This window comes from Ahaetulla prasina, chromosome 10 (genome assembly GCF_028640845.1).
Source record: "Ahaetulla prasina isolate Xishuangbanna chromosome 10, ASM2864084v1, whole genome shotgun sequence".
Lineage (NCBI taxonomy): Eukaryota > Metazoa > Chordata > Lepidosauria > Squamata > Colubridae > Ahaetulla > Ahaetulla prasina.
Window position 1 is genome coordinate 18,521,502 of NC_080548.1, and position 24,155 is coordinate 18,545,656.

The following is a 24,155-nucleotide window of genomic DNA, read 5'->3' on the forward strand; positions in this document are numbered from 1 at the left end:
CCGAAAAAAAGGACTTATGACTGGGTTTCAGACCGTATGACCACGGCAGCATCCTCATGATCACATGATCGAAATTTGGACGTTTGGCATGTGTTTACAATGGTTGCGGGGGAGGTCCCAGAAGGCCCTAGTTTTGCAACCTTCTTGACCAGCAAAATGAATGGGAAAGAAGATTCACTTAACAACCACATTACTGACTTAACCTACTGCAGTGGTTCATTTAAGAACTGTGGCAAGAAAGTTTGCAAAATTGTAATAAAACCATGGAAATGTTGGGCTCATTTGTGGTCGTAAGTCAAGAACTACCTGCATAAACCATTAAAATGTTTCCTGAAGATGGCGCTGCGAAGACCTAACAGGGATATTGTGGCCTGTAGCTGCGTTAAGGCTTATTTTAACCAGCATTTGAAATCAAAACAAGCACACAAAGGTATGGTCATTTTGACAAGGTTCAGGAGTGATGGAAGCAACTTGAATTTATTTCGAGATTGTTTGGCTATAAACCCACTGAATGCATTTGTGTCATTGAATGTCCGTGTATTTGTAAATAAAGTCCTCTTCCTACCTGCAGCCCACCTATTTTCAAACTTTCTTCAAACTTAACTGCTTGATAGGTTGGACTAACCGAAACATTTTGCTTACCCTTTCGCTTTGATTTTAGTAATGGTAGGGGTTTCCCCTTCGGCCCAGTCTTTCTCTTGGCTGGTCTCAGACTGTTCAGAAAAACTATGAACGCTGCTTCTCCCTGACCTCTCTCCTTCTTGCGTGGATGACTTTCTGATAAGAAAAATATGCATTCTATATACATCCATCCATATCTGTCACTTCCAAGCCATCTATCTACCAAGGGAACAGGACCCAGGAGACTTTCACGCACACGGCTAGATTGATAAGGTCTGTCTCAGTCTCATCTCATCAAGTTCTTTGCCTCATTCAGTTCTCTTGTATTTGAGATATAACTATACTGGAATAAACATTCCATTATAGACTTTACACCAATGGTACTTAACCCTTTCTTCACCCCGGACCCCTTTTAAATGTGGCCACAGACCATGGCCACGGATCCACAAGACTTAACTCAAGATTTAAATCATAATATTTCTCCAAGCCTTCAAGGACCCTCTGTGATGACATCACAGTCTCTCCCCCCCAGGTGGTCTGTGGGGTTGAGAGCCATTGCTCTGCACCATTTCAATTTACCCAGCTAGACTTGTATTGTACACTTCCTACTGAAGCACAGAGAAGCCCAGTGCTACAAACAAACAAACAAAATCCAGCCCAAAGGCATGCAAAGTTTTGCCAAACTTTACGAACCAAATTGACAATCTAAAAAAGAGAATAAAAGCCAGCAAAATGGCAAAAAAATCTTTTGCAGTAGTCAGACCAAGTAAAAGCTTAATAAAGCATGGCCAATAAAACAGGTCTTAGGATGCAATCTACAGCTTCACCTGGACTGTGGAGAATCTTCTTGCAAATCTGTAAGTTGTGCTGAAATGTCAGATTTCTTGGGTTTGGGAGCACCGCTACCAGGTGATGGTTTTTCTCCACCAAGGCGATCCTGTAACAAACCCTCTCGAGTGCGACTGGCTTCGGAATAAGGGCAGCCAATTAACCTACATCAAAAGCAAAACAATGTTTCCATTGCAAAAAATACATTTTTTTTCTTTCTTTCTTTCTTTTTTTTACAGAAGGCTAACCTTAAATAAACAAGCTAGTATATTACACATCGACCCTGCAAGAGCAAAATAACGGTAGGATTGGTAGGCAAATGGAGCTTGGGAAGGAAATCGAATTGTTTACTACATGAGAAATTATATAGAGAGAAGGACGTTTCAGACCTAGCGAGCAGAAAACAAGTGCTCCTTACGAAGGCTGAGAAACTGGCTGAGCTGGGAGAAATGTTAAATAAAAGCAAAACCTTGCACGGAAATAGAGCATCAAAAGGCCTAGCTAGAGGCGGCATGCAGGAAGAGTTAAGAGAAGAATGATTTAACAAATGGCTTTGAATAAATGTAGAAAGAAGCAGCAGGAGAGTAAAACAGTACACTCTGGCTTTCTCTTCTTCATAGCCATCAGCAAAAGTTTTCCATGCTGAAAATAACAGGATTCAAGTTTCTCAAGGCGGATCTCTATCATTTATATACTCATCCGTGCCACCAGATTTCTACTGGACCTTTTTTTAAAATTGCTACACAGACCTTGGTGTGCTCTCTCTCTCCATACAAACACACACTACATACACAGCCAAGAAGCTTCTTCAGCTCTGACAGGACAGTGGGGAATGGAAGCATTTTATATTCCTTGCAGAAGGAATATAATATAGAAGATTCTTGGATGAGAAGCGAAACGTCTTCAAAGAAAAGAACACAAACAAGAAAGTCCAGTTGCCTCCTGAAAAAGCACCTTTGGGACAACCATGACCTGATGACCGAGAATCTCTACAGACTTCAAGATCTGAAATATACATTCTGCCCCTATTATTCTGATGTATCATCATCAGAGAAGAATCCACGACACACGACTTCTTCTCTAAAGCAAGGAGCAAATTCTCTATTAAATTTGGCTAGATGTGGAAAGCAAGGGAAAATATAGGATATTGTTTTGAGCCATTCTAGCTTTTCCCCACCTCCTATAATGACTATGAGAAGATCACTTTGGGACTTCTAAATGTTTAGAGCTAGCAAATAATCACGTGAATCTCCCTAACAGGTAGACAGAAGTTGATAGTGCTTTTCTACGGTGCTAGTTATTTGCCTGGCGGCCGAGGGACGCCAAATACAAAGCACAAGAGGGAGCTACAACACAACACTTTAGAACTAAGATCCACGTTTGTATTTACAGTTGACTGAAGCGGTGTGCGTTTTTTAAATACAGGAGATAACACTCCTCTGGAAAGCTGCCCTGTAACTCTCAGGAAATACATACGTGTAATGAGTTCCGTATCTGGGTCCCCTGACGTGACCCAATCCCTGACATCCAGGAGTAGGGCATACTTGTCCTGCTGGGGTTGATGCTGCATTGGAAGTCCCTAGGAAAACAAAACCAGTTCAGGAGTAAACCTTGTTTCCATCTTTTTCCAAATTACAAGATCCGGGGATGTGGGGTGGGAGAAAAGGAAAAACAATAACTATTTTTCCTCTTACCTGGTGGGAGTTGCAAGGCATGTCCAGTTTTGGTACACCAGCCCATGGGATGAATATCTGGACTGTCAGAATCAACCCAAAAATCAAAGGCATGATCCCAACCATCGAAGTGCACCTTAATAAAGCAGATTAAAAAGGGATCATAGACAAAGTTTACTTATACGCAGGGGTGGGTTCTACTTATCTTTACTACCGGTTCTCATCGTGCTGCGTAGATCACTTTTGATGACGTTTGGGTCAGTGGGCGGAGCCTCCCGCCGGTTTTACTACCGGTTCTATAGAATCGGTCTGAACCGGGGACAACCCGGTTAAAAGGTTAAAAGGGCCTCTGGTGGCTCAACAGGCTAATGCAGCCTGTTATTAACAGCAACTGCCTGCAATATTGCAGGTTCAAGTCCCACCAGGCCCAAGGTTGACTCAGCCTTCCATCCTTTATAAGGTAGGTAAAATGAGGACCCAGATTGTTGGGGGCAATAAAAGTTGACCTTGTATATAATATACAAATGGATGAAGACTATTGCCTGACATAGTGTAAGCCGCTCTGAGTCTTCGGAGAAGGGCGGGATATAAATGCAAATAAAAAAAAAAAAAAACCACCACTGCTTATATGGGTAGTACAACCGTCTGTTTAGTGACTGTTTGAAGTTACAATGGCACCGAAAAAAGGAATTTATGTCCGATTTTTCACACTTATGGCCATTGCAGCATTCCTATGCTCACGTGATCAAAATTCAGACACTTGGCCACTGACTCATATTTATGACGGTTGCAGTGATCTTTTGCAAACTTCTCGATTGGCAAAGTCAATGGGGAAGTCAGATTCAGTTAAGAACCGACTTGTTACTGACTTAACAACGGCAGTGATTCACTTAACTGTGGTGAGAAAAGTCATAAAACGGGGCAAAGCTCATTTAACAACTGTCTCACTTAGCCACAGAAATTTGGGGCTCAATTGTGGTCATAAGCCGAGGACTATCTGTAACTCGCATTTATACTCATGATTTTTTGGGAATTGAACCTAACCCAGTTTTCTGGCAGCTGAATAAAGAGAAGAATCCAACTACTATGTAACACAAGAAGATTCCTTGTCAGGGTTCTAAGCAACACCCCCAAGGAAAGAAGATTCCGTGGCTAGAAGTTCCTCAAAGTTCCATTTTATTAGAGATGCCATATTGGCATATCTGGGAAAACCTGAATCTCGAAGCTTCCAAGTTTTCCGCACCCAAAAGAAAGTCCAAGTCCCTGCCCCAGTATCCACATTTCCATCACATGGCCCAATCAATGCACTGTCCCAACTGGAGATGTCTCCCAGTCACACTACTTCAGGTGCAGGGCAGGATGTCCTTGACTCCCAGAGAAAAGAATGTTATTATGGCTAGATCTCTCCCCTTCTCCATACAATCCCCTCTCCCAGTTTCCCACAACACTAAATGTGGCAAAGTAGAAGATCCAAAGTAGAAGATGGCTTCCAGGACTGGCATTCCTAGTATACTGTAGGTCCATCAAACTCAGTATTGTCTCTGCTGGCTCCAGACTAGTCTACCTGGAAGATCCATATATGACTTTGACAATCGATCAATGAATAATAATACAAGAAGAGAAGTAGCTCTTTAGATCACGAGATTTAGCCTTTAGATCACTACAGTTCCATGCCTCCAGATTCTATGGTAGAAAGTTTTTTTTCTCCCTGGCACTAAATCTCATGGCATAGAAATTGTCAAGCATGAAAAACAAGGTGCTCATGTGAAGAGTTCAATTAACTACTTTATTGCTCAATGCCTATTTTGCAGGAATCTTCCCAGACTGGCAATTTGCACCTGGGGCAGACTAGATAAGGTTCCATGGCATTCAAGGGGGACTGGACTTGCCTTTATCTGCCTACCTAATGATTCCAGACTAATTCCCTGCTTGATTACTCCCACTATGCCCACCTGGGCTCAGCAACAGAAATAAATCCAACTTTTAAGTTCCTTGGAGAACAAAACCAAAGCAAATTCTACTTTCTTTTTCAGCTCTCAGCCCCCACCCCCCACCCCCAAATAAAGGAGGCTGACTGGCTTTGGCTTTGCAATTCACCTTCACCTGAAGAATGAAAGTAAGACCAGGTTTCACTTTCCAATTATTATTAGATTTTTATGACATTCACTGCTGCTATTTGTTTACATACCTTGACACGATAGTCATCCTTTTCAATTATGGTTGCCACTCTAATTAGCATGGGGTTTCTTCTGTCTACCGCTTCTAGTTTCATGTTACTCTGAAATCCATGAGCTGGACGCTATAAAATAAATTATATATGGAGTCAGAGGCAACTAAGGACGATACCTAAATCATTTAAAGGGCATATTTGAAGACTTCATTACATCATATCCTGGCATTAATGGGACAAGACGGGAGCAGTGCCCCACTTCCCTATCACACATCCTAAGAAAAGATTGAAAATGTCTATTTTCTGCTTTAATTTAACTGTAATTTGCTGTTACATGCAACTGGACCGATTTGTGAATATGGCAATTCAATTCTCATTTTTTGGCATGTCACAACAAATTAGCTTGTTCAATTGCGGAAACAGGCGCTTCCAACTTTCTCTTCTGGCATGTGTGTTACATTGGTAACAGGCACTTACGGCCAAGATTGCCACCTAATTTATCTAGATATTTTTTAACGTGATAGGGGAAATTGATAACAATGATGACAATCGTAATCAAAATAAATGTGCCCCGACCATGGTTATTTAGGAGATAGTACAAAAACGCAATTACATCATTCGGCGATACGGTTCAATGTAAAAACAAAACAGAAGAAAAAAATAACAGAAAAGCTCTTGACTAACCAGTTTAAATGCTCGTGCTGGTGCTGCCTGAGAACCAGTTTCTTCCAGGTATTTCTCCCATGAGAAGCTTTTGAAATCTTTGTATTCTGTAAAGAAATTTCAGATGGCGACCCTCAGTTTACACCTACCCTTGCAAGACCAATTACCGTATTTTTTGGAATATAAGACACACCTTTTCCCCCCAAAAAAGAGGGTGAAAAATCTGGGTGTGTCTTATACTCCGAATGCAGCCCCAGCCAGCTTCTCAAACAGAGGCTGAAAGAAGCTCCCAAACAGATCTTCAGAAAAGAAGCCCCCAAATAGAGCTTCAGAAAAGAAGCTCCCAAAAGGAGCTTCAGAACCTTTTTTTTTCCCTGAAGTTCTGTTTTGGAGGCTTTCAGAGGCAGAAAAAAGTTTTTTCTGAAACAGAGTTTCAGAGGCAGAAAAAAAAAGCAAGGCACAGAGCTCACAACCAAGGAACCTGTTGCTAAAATTCACCTCTGGGAACAGCTGATTGGGGGTGTTCGGGGAGGCCAATCCACCTGCCAATCAGCTTTTTTCTTATTTTCCTTCCCAAAAACTAAGTTGCGACTTATACTCTGGTGCGTCTTATACTCCGAAAAATACAGTAATTATTTAATGGCTGTGATAAGAACTGAGCTTCTGAGATCACATACCTACGTTATGAGTGGCTTGCATTAGCTTAACTGAATTGCAGCTGTAAAGATAAAGGGAAAGGTTCCCCTCGCACATATGTGCTAGTTGTTCCTGACTCTAGGGGGCGGTGCTCATCTCCATTTCAAAGCCGAAGAGCCAGCGCTTTCTAAAGACGTCTCCGTGGTCATGTGGCTGGCACGACTAAATGCCAAAGGTGCATGGAACACTGTTACCTTCCCACCAAAGGTGGTCCCTATTTTTCTACTTGCATTTTTTATGTGCTTTCAAAGTGCTAGGTTGGCAGAAACTGGGACAAGGAATGGGAGCTCACCCCATTACGCAGCACTTGGGATTCGAACCGCTGAACTGCTGACTTTTCGATCGACAAGCTCAGCATTTTAGCCACTGAGTCACCACGTCCCTATTGCTGCCATAGAGCAGAACAACTTAAGCAGTAAAATAATGTCATAGAAACACATTCGTTATGCGATTGTTCACCTGCTTTTAATTGTGGTAAGCTTCCACTTTGCAAACGAACCTTGCGTTGCAAACGAACCTTGCGTTCAAATATATTTTCTACCTCCCTAAGCTTCCTCATGTCTCTCTTTTTCTGGCAAACCATTTGCTTGTCACTGCATCTGCAACAGAGACTGATGGTTCATATTTCCTCCTAAATCAGAATTATAACCAAAGCTATAAATTATGGTTTGTCGGGAGAGAAATAAGAATGCGAGGTAAAAAAGAGAGTAAGAGGGGAAAATAAGAATACAAATCAATTCCAATTCTGATGTGGAGAGGCCATTTTAGTGTTGCATAGTAAGCTGTTGGTTTCTGAAATACGTCAATGAGCAATAACAGAAGTAGCATCACAAATGCTAAGAAGTTGACAAGGAATGTTCACCACTATCTTTCTATAAAGAGCTGGATTTAAAGAATGTCTTAAGTAGGTATTCTCTATACCAAACAGTGCAATTAGGAATAAGTTCTAAAGATCTTTTAGGATGCAATTATATTTAAAACTTCCAAGATAAATTCTCTCTGAAGTTCTTCTATGCTCATCGTAATAGGTGGGATCGGGGTCTTCCAGGGAGGATGAGCAAAGAGCATGGGGAGTGTATGCCAACAGTACATAATCAAGCAAGGTCACCCAAGGTGTGAAGGTAATTCATCCCAGCTGCCCAAGTAAAGCACTTATATCAGAGCAACACTGTAAGATGCTGGTGGTAGATTGATCATTTTAGTGATAACTGAGAGCTAGTTTGGTCTAGTGGTTAAGGAACCAGGATAAAAAAGGGGAGACCGTGAGTTCAAATCCCACCTTAGCCATGAAAGCCAGCTGGGTTATCTTGGGCCAGTCATTGTATCTCAACCCAACCCACCTTGCAGGGTTGTTGTGGTGAGAAAAATAGGAGTAGGAAGCAGTATTAGATACGTTCGCTGCCATGAGTTATTTGTAAAAATAATAAAAGGCAGGATATAAAAAATAAATATAAAGGCAAAAGCATCATTTATTACAGTGTTGGAGAAAGCAATAGTAAATCATCTTGCATTTTAGTAAGAAAAACACACAGATAGACAAGATTAAAGCAATTGACAACCTAGTGACGGATGATGGGACATGGTAGCACCCCCAACATGTTACTAAGGAAGAGTGGAGGATCACAAAGAAACTAGATTAAAGCTTTTGGGGCTGGTTGCTAGGGCTGCCATGCAGGCACACGCCTCCCCCCCACTATCCTTCCCCTCCATAGAAGCTGCAAATAGCCTATAGTTGTTGGATAAGAAAGGGGCAGCAAATGTATTTTGTAAATAAACGAATAGCAAAATATAATAACAATGGGGTGGCCTGGTGGCTGGGGTGGCATGGGGCTCAGCAGTTAAGCTGATGGGTTTGTCAACTGAAAGTTGGCAGTTCAGGTTTGAGACCCAAGTGTCACATGTCAGAGTGAGCTCCTGTCCTCGCTCCAGCTCCTGCCAACCCAGCAGTTCTAAAGCACGGAAATGAGAGTTGATAAAGAGGTACCACTTCGGTGGGAAGGTAAGCAGCACTCCACGATCACACGCTGGCCACATGATCATGGAAATTCTTCAGGCTGGCACAAAATGGCCTTGAAAAGGAGATGCGTACCACACCTTAAGAGTCGGCAACGACCAGTGATGTAAAATCCGGAAGACTCCTTTATTTTTTTTAATTATTTTTTTTTAATAGCAGGAACGTGAAACGTAAGATTTGATGGGAGTCGGATGGCCTTTAAAATGTATCAACCAACTAAGCAACCAATAAATCAGCATCAACGTGGCAACGTTCAATACGGTGAAAGATGAAATGAATCAATGGGATATTGACTCTTAAGACATCAGCAAATTGAAATGGACTGGAATCGGACACTTTCCATTAAAAAGATCATTTACTACTCAGGGCATGAAAAACACAAGAAGAAGGGTATCTCAAGGACACTATTTGGGTACAGTGTCCTCAGTGTTTCTATAATATCACACTGACTTCATGATAGTGAATCTTTGATCCAATTATTTTCCAAGTTTATGCTTCACCCACTGAAGCAGAAGAAGAGTTTGCTGATAGGTTTTATAATCAAGTTCAATCTGAAGTGGACAGAACATGCAAGGTGTTTATTTGATTTTTATCCTGCGTTTATTACTTTATAGGTAACTCAAGGAGCTGAAACCAGTGGTGGGATTCAAATTCTTTTACTACCCATTTTTTAGAAATGGGGTGTGGTGTGGTAGTGTGGTTTTGACATTTAATGATTCGTCTCGTACTATTTGTGGTAGGAATGTTGTGCCTGTCATAACTCAGGAGAATTTAGTTTAGATCAGAATGATTCCTATAGGGCAGGGGTCAGTGGTGGGATTCAGAATTTTTACTACCAGTTTTGTGGGCGTGGCTTGGTGGGTGTGGCATGGTATGGCTTGGTGGGCGTGGCAGAGGAAGGATATTGTAAAATCTCCATTCCCTCTCTACTCCATGGGAAGGATACTGCAAAATCCCCATTTGCTCCTGATCAGCTGGGACTTGGGAGGCAGAGAATAGATGGGGGCGGGGCCAGTCAGAATTTTTACTACCGGTTCTCTGAACTACTCAAAATTTCTGCTACTGGTTCTCCAGAACTGTCCAGAACCTGCTGAAACCCACCTCTGAGCTGAATGTACGTAATACTTCTCCCTCCTCCTAATTTCCTTATAACAGCTACCCTGTTATGATACATCATTTGTGGTTGGAGGCTGGAATGCAAAATTGAGAAAAAGTAAGAAGAAAAATATATTTGGAGAATGTGCCTGGGAAATAGAAATAAAACAGGAGAATCTACCCGTTTCTGCCAAGCCAATGATTTATTCATTACTAATAGCTTTCAAACCACCAAAAGAATACAGAGAATAAAACTACAATATTGATACAAGCAGGCGGAAAAAAATTAACAAAGATACAGTTCAGGAGCTGACTGCGGAACAGATCACACTTTGCTCATTTGCAAATTCTAAGTCAAGTTAAAAGTGGAAGAAGAAAGCTAGCTTCCACAATATGATCTGGGCTTAACATTTTCAAGGAAAATTTCGGGAATTACTTTTATAGAAAACCACAGGAACTCACTGAGTGGAAACCAGAACAAATGTGGCATGAAATCAAGCAATAAGAGATCAAAAAGCAGAAAAAGAAAAAAATAGAGTCAGAACCAAAGACAAGAAAGAGAAATATCTTAGGAAGGAACTGAAAGAATTTCAAAGAGCTGTTGGAAGAGACTTAGAAGAGTATAATGACATTTGTAAAGATATGAAAGATGGAAACGGACATGGAAAAATCAAGGAAAATGTTCCAAAAGATTTCTGAACTCAGGAAGGTTTTAAGCGTGAAGTTCAAAGCTGCCAATGGACTGACAGTAACTGACTGAAAGAAGATCAAAGATGGAAAAAGCATACCAAAATTCTATACAATCAAAAAAATAGCAGCATCTAAGATATCTTGGAAGGGATTCCCTATTTACAGGAGCCAGTATTAACTAATTTAACCTAATCCATCAGACATGTCTGACTCTTGATGACTTAATTTAATTTATATCCTATCATTTATAGGAAGTGCCCTCCATCCTATCCTGTCAAGCATAGCTTCTTTCAGTTATTGGATGTTCATCGTTGGGTCAGCTTTGATGGTATCAAGACAGCATGCTTTTTGCTTGCCCTTTCTTCTTGATCCACTAACCCAGGGGTCTGCAAACTTGGCTCTTTTAAGACTTGTGGACTTCAACTCCCAGAGTTCCTGTCCACAAGTCTTAAAAGAGCCAAGTTTGCAGACCCCTGCACTAACCATTCCTAGCATTGTTCTAGTATTCTAGTCTTACAAGAAGATGAAGTGAGATAAGCACTCCAGTCATTACCAAGTCAGATGACTACAGGAATTGATGGAATATCTACAGAAAGATGGCAAGCAACAAAGTTAAGAATCAATTGAGGCTCTAACCAAACCATGCCAGTAAACCTGAAGAACAAAGGAAGAAGTCAATCTTTCTCATTTATGAATGTCCTGCTCTTTTGAGAAAAATATTCAGGTCCTGCACTCTCCTTGTATGATACTTTTGTAACTCCCAGACAATTTACTGGAGCCAAATTTTGTCTAGCACTCCAAGGATTCAGAATTTGGTTGGGACACATGATTTCTAAAAATATCTGTAGAGCATGCACTACAAGTAAGTAGGACTTCCTCAGTGTAAGCAGAGTGACTGAAATAAGTCTCAAATTGTAATTCCATTGCAGCTGATAAATTCCTTGCAGATACTATCATAGTGGCTGAAAATGATGTGCTTTTAACCTACCAGCTGGTGTTGTTAAGAGAGTTCCAGTTTCTTGGCAATAACCAACAGGTCGTATATATGGACTGCTTGCATCACACCTGCACCAAAGGTACATATATATATATACACACGATGAAATACAGTTATGCAAACTTTGCCTAATGTTTCTATGCTGAACATTAATATCAAGGATGCAATAGGGCAAGCCAATAGCATCTCTTTTGTAGCCTTCAAGATGTGTAAATGGTAATCCCAAGTGAGAATGCTTTTTTTTTTGTCTTTATGAAATATAAGGAGCTTCAACAAGCTCTAACTGAAAATTTGACTTCCAGAAAGTTAAAACACCCATTTTAACCTTTATTGTCCAATACATTTGTCAAACAGACTCTTGAGTCAATTTAAGTTGTATATGGGGTCCTTGGTGCTCTCTGAGCTTGGTGGTTTTCTTGCAATGCATCAGTGCACTGATGATGTAACCTAGTTTGGTAATGAAATGTCTGCAAGAAAAGCATCAAGCTCAGCGAGTACCAAGGACCTCGCAGTTCAACTTTTGAGCTACAAATATTCTCTTCTAATTGCATATTCCTGTATTATCTCATACAAACCAAGCTATATGGTTTGAATTTATATTTCTATTTAGATTTTAATTCTTTATTCATTACAATTTGTAGACAGGCTACGTGGTCCAAAATATCGTTATCTGGATGGAATGCTGCACATATTTCATCATGGGCTTGCAATCAGAACTTCAACAAACTGAATGGTGAATAAAGCTGGATGCAACTGAACACAGAACTGGCTCCAGAGGTTTCCGTATCTCAAAATGATTTTACATTCTGCAGTTCCTGGGCAATACCCGATTGCTCTCACCAACATAACAAACTCTTGTTCTTACCAGTAATCATAGCTTTCACCCCAGTTGTCAAAATGAACTAGCAGTCGATTATCCAACATGTCTGCAATGGTTGCCACACACATGAGGGAAGGATTCTTTTTGTCTACTGCCTCTAACTTCATGCCCACCCGAAAACCAGAAGGCGTGACTGGCTATTGGATAGGAGAAAACAGAGAGAGGGGTCGGGGGAAACATTGCCATTAGATGTATTTAAGTCTGCACTGAGTTGAAGAAAATCTGATCTTACTGCTGGATTCACATAAAATTCTAAATCAAAATAGGGCATGTTCGATTTTGGCTTAATAGGCTGTGAGATACAGATTAACAGAGTTGGAAGGGACCTTGTAGGTCATCTAGTCCAGTGGTCACCAACTGGTGGTCCGCAAGAAAATTTTGGTGGTTCGTAGAAAAATTATTTGCATTTTTTATATTGCACTAAATACTATTTATCTTTTTTTAAAAATCGTATTAGTGGTCCGCAGGATTTAACATTATGAATTTAGTGGTCCCTGAGGTTCGGAAGGTTGGTGACCCCTGATCTAGTCCAACCTCCCCGCCCAAGCAGGAGACCGTACACCATTTCTGACAGATTGCAGTCCAGTCTCTTCTTGAAAGCTTCCAGGGATGACGCTCCCACAACTTCTGAAGGCAAGTTGACTTGTGCTTTCTTTAAAGAAATCTTAATTCAAACTATTGGTTTCATGAGATGTGCGACCTTGATCGCAAGTCTCCCTAAAGCTGTGAAACTTTTTAATTCACTGAAATCTAAAGGATTGGCTCAGGTGGTATATGAGTGAACAAATGTGGCTTACTTGACAGAGTAGAATCCAAAGGGACCAAAATACCTGAAAAATACTGGATGTGCAACTAGAAAAAGATACTCGGATGAGCAGCAGGAACATGAATCAATAAATGTTTTCAGCTCAAACACTGAACAAATGCCGGAGGTTCTGTGAACAGGGTTAACACAGGAGATAAAAAGCCAGCTACTCTGTGCCAGCTGTGCTTGGCTAATTTTCTCCTCTGCTCAGATAAACACAAACCAATAAACTCAGAATTCTAAACAAACGAATACAGGCAATAAACTCTGAATTCTAAATACAATGTGAGAGATAATAGCTCCTATTTTATTTTGTTTCCTTCTTTCTCGGCGGTTTTGTTTCAATCCTAAGGCACCTAGCCGAAGGCACTTTGATACCTTTTGTAGAAAGGACTCGAAAGAAACAACTAGGAAACTGGTGTTGCTACTCACTGTGCTTAGGACCTTGAAAAGATTTTTGGGGGCAGCCTGAGATTTGCAGGTCTTCAAATATGAAGCCCAGTTAAATTCCCCATCTTTGTAACCTAGGCAAAGAAAGGGAAAAAAAGAGAGATTTTTGATTAAAAAACAAAACAAAACAGCCTGCATTCTCAGAATTAGAAACAGTATGGGAAGCATTTGAAATTTGCGTGATAGCGGTGTTTGTGGAACAATTAGGGTCTCTAGGCTTTTATAAGCATTTCTCCTTTTTCTTTGGTGTTTTAAATACAATAATGCAGTTGTGAGTCATTAATCTGAAAATTCGGATCTCCGTATGAAAGAAAATAGGTACTGAATTCATTTATTAAATTATGTATTGCTGACTGAAAGAATTTCCAATTATTTAAATTTCTAATGCTCAACTTTAATGGGAAAACATGCATTACTTCTTAAATAACAGTGTGAATACATGCAAGCTTTACTTCCCATTAATTTCCCAATATATAGTTCTCAGAACAAAACAAAAAGTCCTAACTGTTAATTTTCATGATAGCACAAATCCAGCTGAGTGACCTTGGGCCAGTCCTCCTCTCTCAACCCTAGGAGCAGACAATGGCAAATCTTTCCCCAAAAATCTTGCTAAGAAAACTGCAGGGACTAGTTCAGGCAATCACCAGCAGTCAACACTGATTTGAAGACACACACATGGTAGTAGAAAAATGTAGTTAATCTTTCATGAAAAATCTATATTTTGTGGCTATTATGCAATAGCTAATGCAGTCTGTTATTAACAGCAGCTGCCTGCAATTACTGCAGGTTACTAGTCCCACCAGGCCCAAGGTTGACTCAGCCTTCCATCCTTTATAAGGTAGGTAAAATGAGGACCCAGATTGCTGGGGGCAATAAGTTGACTTTGTATATAAATATACAAATAGAATGAAGACTATTGCTAACATAGTGTAAGCCGCCCTGAGTCTTTGGAGAAGGGCGGGATATAAATGCAAACAATAATAAAAAAAAAACGTGGGTGTCAGGCTCAATCTCATTTCTTTCCCTTTTAACCAATTCAGTGATTTAACATGAGATTAGTCTCTTGATTAAAGCTATCACTTGGTTCGACCATTATTTGTTTAAACTAAGTTTCTCAGAAACAAGCCTTGATCAGATTGTAGTTTAAAAAGAGCAGAGCTCCCAGTTTGTAGAAAATGGGAATACACTGTTCTTTGGGGAAAAAGAGCAGATGTGCCCTCTCCCTTTATCACAACTTGGAGAAAGAGGGGAAGGAGAAGAATTTAAGGACTTTAAATAAAGTTGCACCTCAAGATGATCAACCTAAAAATAACTGTTTCCTCTGAAAGATTTCACTTACAACAGGCTCTGTAGTCCAAATACTACAGTCCAAAGTCCCAGATAGGTAGGTAGGTAGGTAGGTAGATAGATATACATATACATTTTCTGAGGTTTTCGCGGGTGTTTGTATGTAGGTCTTTGGTTATTCGGGTTTTCTCCTGCGTAAAATTGGAAGTGTCATGGCAACGTTTCGACGATGTCTCATTCGTCATCTTCAGGCTTCAGCTTCATGCTTCTGGGAGCTTGAAGCACGAAGCTGAAGCCTGAAGATGACGAATGAGACTTTGTCGAAACGTCGCCAAGACACTTCCAATTTTACGCGGGAGAAAACACAAATAACCAAAGCCCTACATACACACACACACACACACACGCATATATACACATATACATACATAAATATACGCATATATATACACACACATGCACACACACCTCTACCTTTAGGAGGGAGCAGCTTGTGACCTGTTTTTTCACACCAGCCAACAGGATGGATATCTGTTGAATCAGCATTAACCCAGAAGTCGTAAAACTCTGAATAACCATCAAAATGTAATCGCATTCGGTACCCCTGCACCTACAACCGACCACAAAGACAAGATTGTTACCACTTTTGCAAAACATACAAAAAGGCCTGTGTTAAAAAAATTCTGCCCCTATTTCATTTTCAACACGATTAACTTTTAACAGTGGATGCATTCATTGTATTAATTTAGTAGTAGTGCTACAGTTCACAGACACTGTGTTTTGCACCCTTTACTTAGTAGAACTCGAGCATCTACAAAGAAAGTAACAGTGGAGTTTCTGCTTGGCACAAGCCTTTATTAAAACACACACACACACAGACAAGAACTGTATAAAAAGTCAATTAAAGATGTTCAGAATGTTGGTCTTATCTGTCAATATCTTTTCAGGCTACCAATATTTTCTTTTTTTTTTGAGGGTGAAAAATATGAAGTTCACTTACCAATATATATCTACATTGCCAATACAGTACATTAAAATGTTTTTTTTAAAAAAAGGATTCATTAGTCAGTAGGCATTTCATTAACTTTAGCAGAATTAATTAACTGATCATTGATATGTTTTTCATCTGTCTTTCAGTTATTTTCTTTGTTATTTTAAAAAGTCAGACCAGTACCTCAGCAACAGAAAGAACACAAAATAAAGATGGATGTTCAGGATCCAGTCCTTCAAGCTTCATTCCAACTTTAAATCCATTTTTGTTTTGTGGAAAGGACTGAGACTACAGTAGAAAGAAATAAAATATTATTGTAGGCTTAACAAACTCCTTGTTGCCAGGTCAATGTGCAGAAAATAAACAAAAATGAAAAGCAGGAATATCAAAAGTGTATAGTATTCCTTTTCTATAATTAAGGTTTAACTGACATTTTTTAAACGTTTTCTTGTTTTTTTAATGTGGGAGTAAGCTGTTTATAGAAATGAAGAACTATTAAAGTTTAATTATCGGTTAGTGCAGTGTTTGAATTGACAGACTTGTGCTTCTAGTCTAAAACGGTGCCTTAATGACAATCCATGGCGTGTTCATTTCTTAACTGGTAAAACACAGATTGCTGTTGTGATACAATTAGTCCTTGACTTACAACCACAATTGAGCCCAACGTTTCTGTTGCTAAGCAAGACAGTTGTTAAATGAATTTTGCCCCCATTTCATGACCTATCCTAAATTTTAGTTAGCTCACAACATTATATAATATAGTGTCTGAACTGAATTTCTGAATCTGACCTGGAGAAGCATCAGACCAAGAGACAGTATTATTCTGAAATTTGGACTCAGGCAAACATTAAATAAAATGCTGATAGCTGAAAGACTTGCTCATTCATTCATTCACTCACTCATTCATTCATTCCTTCATTCAATTTATGTGCTGCCCATCTCACTATCAAGTGACTCTGGACAGCTTACAATGTCATAAAATAGCAATATAAGAAAGATAAAAATGTTTTTTAAAATTCCTCTAAGAAGCTGAGCTTTACATACAAAAACTGGCAGTGAAATATGGTTCAAATCAAGTATCTTCCCAATGCTGTATTTTCTATGATCTCCTTTTTATTTGAAGAAACTGAAATAATTTAGCATGGACGGGAAGGATGCTATGTTCACATTTTCTATGATTTGGTTTTGTGCATATTGTTAGATATGGCAATTGGCTGCTACTTGTACCCTCACTTGTAATGATTACTTTTTAATAAGATAATCTACAACATGCTAAAAGTCAAGGACCAATTAATGTCAGCACTATGCTAATTACCAAAGCTGAAAACTAGCTTTACACAGTTGCTGCCTGAGATATGATCCTGGTGTCGAGCAATTTCATAGACACAAATTAAAACAGGGGTTGTGGGTAAAATTAAACGCGAAGATTAAACTGCTTACAATGGTTAATTCATATATTATTCTTTTAACAAGCAAGATGCACAATAAAGCACACACAAGCTCGCACTGAATCCCTTTCAAGGCAAAAAAGTGAAACCTTGACCCTAGTTGCAACTTCTCTCTACTGAACTCAAAGTAAATGCAGTGCAAAGTAAAAATTTGATAAATCTTTATGGTTCAAGCACTCGTAAGGAGTGCTGAGATGTGTCTCCCTACTTGGATGCCATGAGAAAACTAGTATCTCTCTTCTACAAGCTAATTATGCAAGAGAAGAAGAGAGAACGAAGAAGGAGGTGAAGAAATACTCATCTCCACATCAACAAACCCTATTTGGAAAGATGTAAAACCAGCATGAAACTCCCATATAACAATAATAATATGAAAGACGAGGCTGTTTTGGGCCTCTGTAGGTTTCTTAGAACTATGATGGACCCAGGCTTGTCTCTCTGCAGCATTGAAGAAATCACCTTGGTCTTATTCAGTGTTAAAATCTAAATTTTTTTACTACCGGATCTTTGGGCATGGCTTGGTGGGTGTGGTGTGGCTTGGTGGGCTTGGCTTGGTAGACATGGCAGGAGAAGGATACTGCAAAATCCCCATTCCCACCCCACTCCTGGGGGAAGGATACTGCAAAATCCCCATTCCCCCCCCACTCCTGGGGGAAGGATACTGCAAAATCTTCATTCCCACCCCACTCTGGGGCCAGCCAGAGGTGGTATTTGCCGGTTCTCCGAACTGCTCAAAATTTCCGCTACCGGTTCTCTAGAACCTGTCAAAACCTGCTGGACTTCACTCCTGGTATTATTGCTTCCAAGAAAAGAGCTCTTTAAGGGAGCAGATGGGTAAGATTTCAATATCCTTAACACATTCCATCTCATTACGGGATATGGTTCTTTAGTTTTCCCACCGACAAAAAAACTCTGGGTCAAGGGCAAATGCAAAGGTAGTCCTTGACCTACAACCACAATTGAGTCCAACCTTTCTGTTGCTAAGCAAGACAGTTGCTAAGTGAGTTTTGCTCCATTTTACAACCTTTCTAGTCGCAGCTGTTAAAGTGAAGCACTGTAGTTCTAAAGTTCATAATAATACAGTTAATTGAATCTGGCTTCCCCATTGACTTTTGCTTGCCAGAGGGTCACAAAAGGTGATCACGACCCAGGGGACACTGCAACTGTCATCAATATGAGCCAATTGCCAAGCACCTCAATTTTGATCACGTGATCATGGGGATGCTGCAATGGTTTTAAAGATGAAAACAGCCATACATCACTTTTTTCAGTGGTGTTGTAACTTTGAACAGTCACTAGTTGTAAGTCGAGGACTACCTGTATTCGATATTCATCCACAAAAAACCATTTAGGAGATTGCAAACCTCTTTGAAAAGTTTCAAGGGAGCAGCTGGCATTCGTTCTTCTTCTAAGTATGTCATCCAGTTCCAAACATTCTTCTTTGCAGGAATAGCTGAGAAATCAAAGATAGAATGGGGGGAAAAAATTGCTTCTGGGAGACAAGAGTATGGAACTACAAAGATCCACGGAAAGAGTAACGTGGGACAAGCGATAGCACACTTGTCATAATGTACTTACCATATTTTTCGGACTATAAGACGCACCAGAGTATAAGACGCACCAAGGTTTTGAAGAGGTGAACAAGAAAAAAAAAGTTTTTGCCCTCCCCAGCCCCCAGGAGCATTCTGCAGGCCTCCCAAACCCTCTGTGCATCCCGTTTTTCACAAAAACAGGATGCACAGAGGGTTTGGGAGGCCTGCAGAGTGCTCCTGAGGGCTGGGGAAGGTATAAACATGACACGTGGGGGGTTTGGGAGGCCAAAAACAGGGTCTGCAGAGGGCTTGGGAGGCCTGCAGAGTGCTCCTGGGGGCTGGGGAGGGCAAAAACACCGCTCATTTTTGTGAAAAACGGGCCTGTTTTTGGCCTCCCAAACCCCCGTGTCATATTTTTGCCCTCCCCAGCCTCCCAAATCCTCTGCAGGCCCCATTTTTGTGGAAAATGGGCCTCTTTTTGGCAAAAGCGGGACACGTGGTGGTGGCAGTTGGGAGGCCAAAAATGGCCGTATTCGGTCTATAAGATGCACCAACATTTCCACCCTCCGAAAAGTAGGGTATACAATTGTGTGCAACACTGTGATAAAAATGTAAAGAACAGTTAAGAGTTTGTATTGTGATACAACAACGTATTTTACCATTTTGGCATTATCATGTTTAAAAGGGAACACCTATGTATTTAACGGGGGATTATAGATATTTCATTCTATTCATCATGTGAATATTTGATTGGATAGACTTAACCTTCTCATCACAATAGCTGGATAGGAGATTTCAAAAAATCACACTTCTAATGCCATGATCATCCCTTCATTTTAGAGGATTCGTGAATCTTCTCATTTATAACATTCATAACACAAACCCATATTATATATTTACTCAGAATTAATTTTTTTGGAATGGAACTTACTTACAATTTATATATATATATTGTTATACTGCCCATTTGTATCACCCCACTCAAAAACCAAAATATCAAAATTTTATTTATCTTTTTCTGTCAACAAATTCACAACCTTTCTTCTGCAAGATTTAACTTGGACAAATATTGTAAAATCTGTCAAGTTTCTACCAATAGCTATGGCTTGCAAAGCCAGCTGATAGCCTCTTCTATCAGGTTTGGATTTTTTTCCTGTATTTCAAATTTTGCACTTCGTGTTTTATTGCTCTGAGACCATAAATAAACAATTTTGGCAATTTGGAGGGGAGAGGGCATAAGACTGCATGTATAGTTTACTGTTCACAGAAGAGACTGAGGCTAGATGACATAAAGGGAAACGTTCTAATATCGTAGCCCTTCTAATATGGGCAGTCCTCGACTTGTGGCCACAATGGAGTCCAATATTTCCATTGTTAAGCAAGATAGTTTTTAAATGCATTTTGCCCCAATTTAGGACTTTTTGGGCTGCAGTTGTTAAGTGAATCACTGCAGTTATTAACATGGTTGTTAAGTGAATCTGGCTTCCCCATTGACTTTGCTTGTCAGAAGGTCGCAAAAGAGGATCACATGATCTTGGGGCATAGCAACAGTCATAAATATATGCCAGTTGCCAACCGTCTGAATTTTGATTACATGACCATGGGGATGCTGCAACATGCAACGGTCATAAATGTGAAAAAATGGTCATAAGTCACTTTTTTCAATGTCGTAACTTTGAATGTTCACTAAATGTATGGTTGTAAGTTAAGGGTTACAAGTAATATATTTCACAAACTATAAAGATAAGTGTAAAATTGATGGAATGCTCTTTGTAACATTAGTACTCTGCAGTAGTGGGTTTCAAATTTTTTTACTGCCGGTTCTGTGGGTGTGGCTTGGTGGGCGTGGCATGGCTTGGTGGGCGTGGCTTGGTAGGCATGACAGGGGAAGGTTACTGCAAAATCCCCATTTCCTCCCGATCAACTAGGACTCGGGAGGCAGAAAATAGATGGGGGTGGGGCCAGTCAGAATTTTTACTATCGGTTCTCTGAACTACTCAAAATTTCTGCTACCAGTTCTCCAGAACTGGTCAGAACCTGCTGAAACCCACCTCTGGTACTCTAGGTATTATTATAGAGGTTGTCAAAGTACTCAATTTATAGCAGCATTTTTTATGGAACAGTAAAAGATCAGTTTCACACCCTTACCTTGCTTCACTGATTTTGCATTCTTGCGGTTTTTTGGATTCAATTTATTCTTTTCCTAGATAATACAAACCAGATGAAAACACACTGACATTTTTCATATGTCGTTAAACATCGTTTTCACTCTTTTGCCAGGTTTATTTTTTTGCTTAGTATTTTAAACTATCAGCAGAAATATCAAATATAAATAAAACAAATAAACTAAATACATTGAAATACAATATCTGCCATTTAGAGTAAAATAACAATTTTAAACTTTCTAATGCAGTAGTGTTCTCTGATGGCTAAATTTCAACATCAACTAATTTCTAATTTCCAGTAGTGAAATGGTGGTATGTGTACTTTTCAAAATCTGATTCTTCAATAATTTTTTTTTCTGATAAAAGGGCAAAGCATGAAGATTTTCAATAATCTTCCTTTTTCCCTTTTGTTTTAATGTAAAATCACAATGTTATCATATTTATATGTATACAATGTGTATGTTTTGGTTTGGTTTGGTTTGGTTTCTTTGACACAATAAGTAATATTTCTAAAAATATTACTTACCGGTAAATGTAAAAGGATTAATTAAATTTACGTGATAAATTCTTATCACTATAAGTTTCATTATAGCCTTCTGGCTACTCTTCCCATTAAATAAATCACATTTAATTACCTCCTCCTCGTCTCCATTTTCTTCTTCTTCTTCAGAGTCTAAAAGCAGCTTCCTTTTCCTTCGAAGCCGCTTGGAGGGTCTATCGGTTTCTCGAATCTGACTGTTATTTGTCTGTTTCCCACAGTTGGTGGTATTGTCCTTAGACAGTCTACCAAAAGATGCAATTACATGCACTTAGAAAACATTGTCTCTGAGATGGCATCAACGGTTAACATATTTCAAATCTGCACCATTTTCTTCTCTACAAACCTACCAATTTAAATTATATTCTACATTCTTTGGAGGTAATGTGCATGTAGGTATATATGTGGCTATATCTGATATTGCCTGTGTCAGATTCTCATTCGTAACTTAGATAATCAGCACTGATACTTTGGCATGCACTTAAGGTTGTGCCCCATTTATCATTGCTGATTCTTATGTATTCATCTTCATTTAACAACCCCATAATCCCTTGCAGGGTGGAGTCTGGGCAACTGAATGGAGCAAATGAAGTGTTTTAATGGCCAGATGACCTTCCTGTCGCCAATGCAGAGTTTTGTTCAGCAAATATCTCAGTGTGCTGAGAGAGAGAAATATCTGCCTCCACCTAGGATTGAACTCACAGTCTCCTGATTGTGAGGCGACAGCTCCACCTCTAGGCCACCATACCACTCCTGCTAATTCTTCTGTATTACTGCTCTTTAATTCTTTTTTTCATATTATTGACAAGCCAACCTATTAAAGTCTTCCGAATTGATGCAGCACAGACACTAAGGCATGTGGATAGTAAGCCACAAGCAGGGTTTAATCTAGAGCATTAATTCAACTGCTTAGCAAACAACTGTCATTCTTAGTTCTAGATTCCAATTTGATTTTTTAAGGCTGTGTTGTCTGCTCAGGAAAGAGTGGGTATTCTCCATTTGGAAATCACATGCTACATTTACCCTAACCTAACTAGGAAACTTCAACAAACCAACAACGTATCAGTCTGACTTAACATGATATATGAACGTGGTTAATTTGTTCAATATTAATTCCCCATAATCAGGAATGTATGGATTTTATGGACACGAAAACCACAGACAAAGATGATGTCACTTGAAGCATTGGCCCAGAGTTGCACGGATGAGATGGGTGATCATATAAATGGAAATAAATAAACATATACATACATTGTGCAACTGCACACAGAATGTATGATATAATAGGCTACAACGGGGGAAATCCAGGAGGGGCACTGCAAAGTTAAAAAAAGAATTGCATTTTGTATTAACAGCATAAGACTTAGGGTTCCTTTTTATTGTTTCCCTCTGAAATTTTGATCACCAATGCCCATCTTCAATTTTTAATTAAAAAAATATTAAACTGAATTAAAGCAAACCGAGATTCCTCTGCAAATGATATTCTGATATGATTGGGTCATTTACACAGTCCCATTTCTGGCCCTCCTGTTGGTTCTCAATATCCTTTCCAAACGTGGACATGAGAATCCAGAAGCCTTTTAGAAATGATTTTACATAGTTCAAAAACTATGGATGTGAACCTTTTATCCTCTTATTTCTTTTAAAGCCGGGGTTGCTTAGATCTAGCCTGCGTGGCCACCCTGGAAACAACGGACAGGCCCATGGTGCCTCTGCTAGCAAAAACGGAGCTTGGGAGGGCTACACGTGGCCTTGCCGGGATCTGTTTTCAGCCACGATGGCCTCCTGCAACCCTCTGCCAGCAAAAAACAGAGCTCGGGGGTGGGGGGTGGGAAGGGGGCTGTGCACAGCAGAGGTGGTATTCAACAGGTTCTGACCAGTTCTGGAGAACCGGTAGCGGAAATTTTGAGTAGTTCGGAGAACCGGTAAATACCACCTCTGACTGGCCCCACCCCCATCTATTCTCTGCCTCCCGAGTCCCAGCTGATCAGGAGGAAATGGGGATTTTGCAGTAACCTTCCTCTGGAGTGGGGAGGGAATGGAGATTTTACAGTATCCTTCCCCTGCCCCGCCCACCAAGCCACACCCGCCAAGCCATGCCACGCCCACCAAGCCATGCCACACCCACCAAGCCATATTCACAGAACCGGTAGTAAAAAATTTTGAAACCTATCACTGGTGCACAGTCTCCCCGAGCTCCATTTTCGCTGGCAGAAGGCTGCAGGAGGCCATCGCTGCCGAAAACGGTTCTAAAGTGACCTTTCCAACGTAGATGTGCAGCTATATTGTTATCTGGTCTTTAATGAGTAAAGATATAGCCAGTCCTTGACTTATGGCCACAACTGAGCCCACCATTTCTATTGCTATGACATTTGTTAAGTGAGTTCCTCCCCGTTTTATGACCATTCTTTCCTTAGTTGTTATGTGAATCACTGCAGTTGTTAAGTTAGTAACCAGGTTGTTGTGAATCTGGCTTCCCCATTGACTTTGCTTGTCAGAAGGTCACAAGCAAGTTTGAAAGTTCGAAAAAACAGTCATAAGACACTTTTTTCAGTGCCGTTGTAACTTCGAATAGTCAGCAAACAAACTGTTATAAGTTAAGGACTACCTGT

The 24,155-nt window shown here is 40.0% G+C and overlaps 1 protein-coding gene across 4 annotated transcripts in view; it reads right to left on the reverse strand.

Moving 5' to 3' along the window:
• The window catches only part of LOC131204247 (lethal(3)malignant brain tumor-like protein 4), a 61,260-nt gene that overhangs the window by 22,646 nt on the left and 14,459 nt on the right, over positions 1 to 24,155 (reverse strand). For 3 of the 4 annotated variants that reach the window (XM_058195288.1, XM_058195291.1, XM_058195289.1), the window contains exons 3-16: positions 21,641 to 21,788; positions 20,989 to 21,043; positions 18,673 to 18,761; positions 16,044 to 16,148; positions 15,338 to 15,479; positions 13,565 to 13,656; positions 12,313 to 12,464; positions 11,439 to 11,515; positions 5,977 to 6,062; positions 5,311 to 5,421; positions 3,144 to 3,258; positions 2,926 to 3,028; positions 1,449 to 1,613; positions 643 to 777 (exon numbers count right to left, since the gene is read on the reverse strand). In XM_058195288.1, the coding sequence (XP_058051271.1) occupies positions 643 to 777; positions 1,449 to 1,613; positions 2,926 to 3,028; positions 3,144 to 3,258; positions 5,311 to 5,421; positions 5,977 to 6,062; positions 11,439 to 11,515; positions 12,313 to 12,464; positions 13,565 to 13,656; positions 15,338 to 15,479; positions 16,044 to 16,148; positions 18,673 to 18,761; positions 20,989 to 21,043; positions 21,641 to 21,788 (1,575 nt within the window). The remainder of the gene's footprint in view (positions 1 to 642; positions 778 to 1,448; positions 1,614 to 2,925; positions 3,029 to 3,143; positions 3,259 to 5,310; positions 5,422 to 5,976; positions 6,063 to 11,438; positions 11,516 to 12,312; positions 12,465 to 13,564; positions 13,657 to 15,337; positions 15,480 to 16,043; positions 16,149 to 18,672; positions 18,762 to 20,988; positions 21,044 to 21,640; positions 21,789 to 24,155) is intronic. The other variant, XM_058195292.1, reaches the window with a different exon arrangement.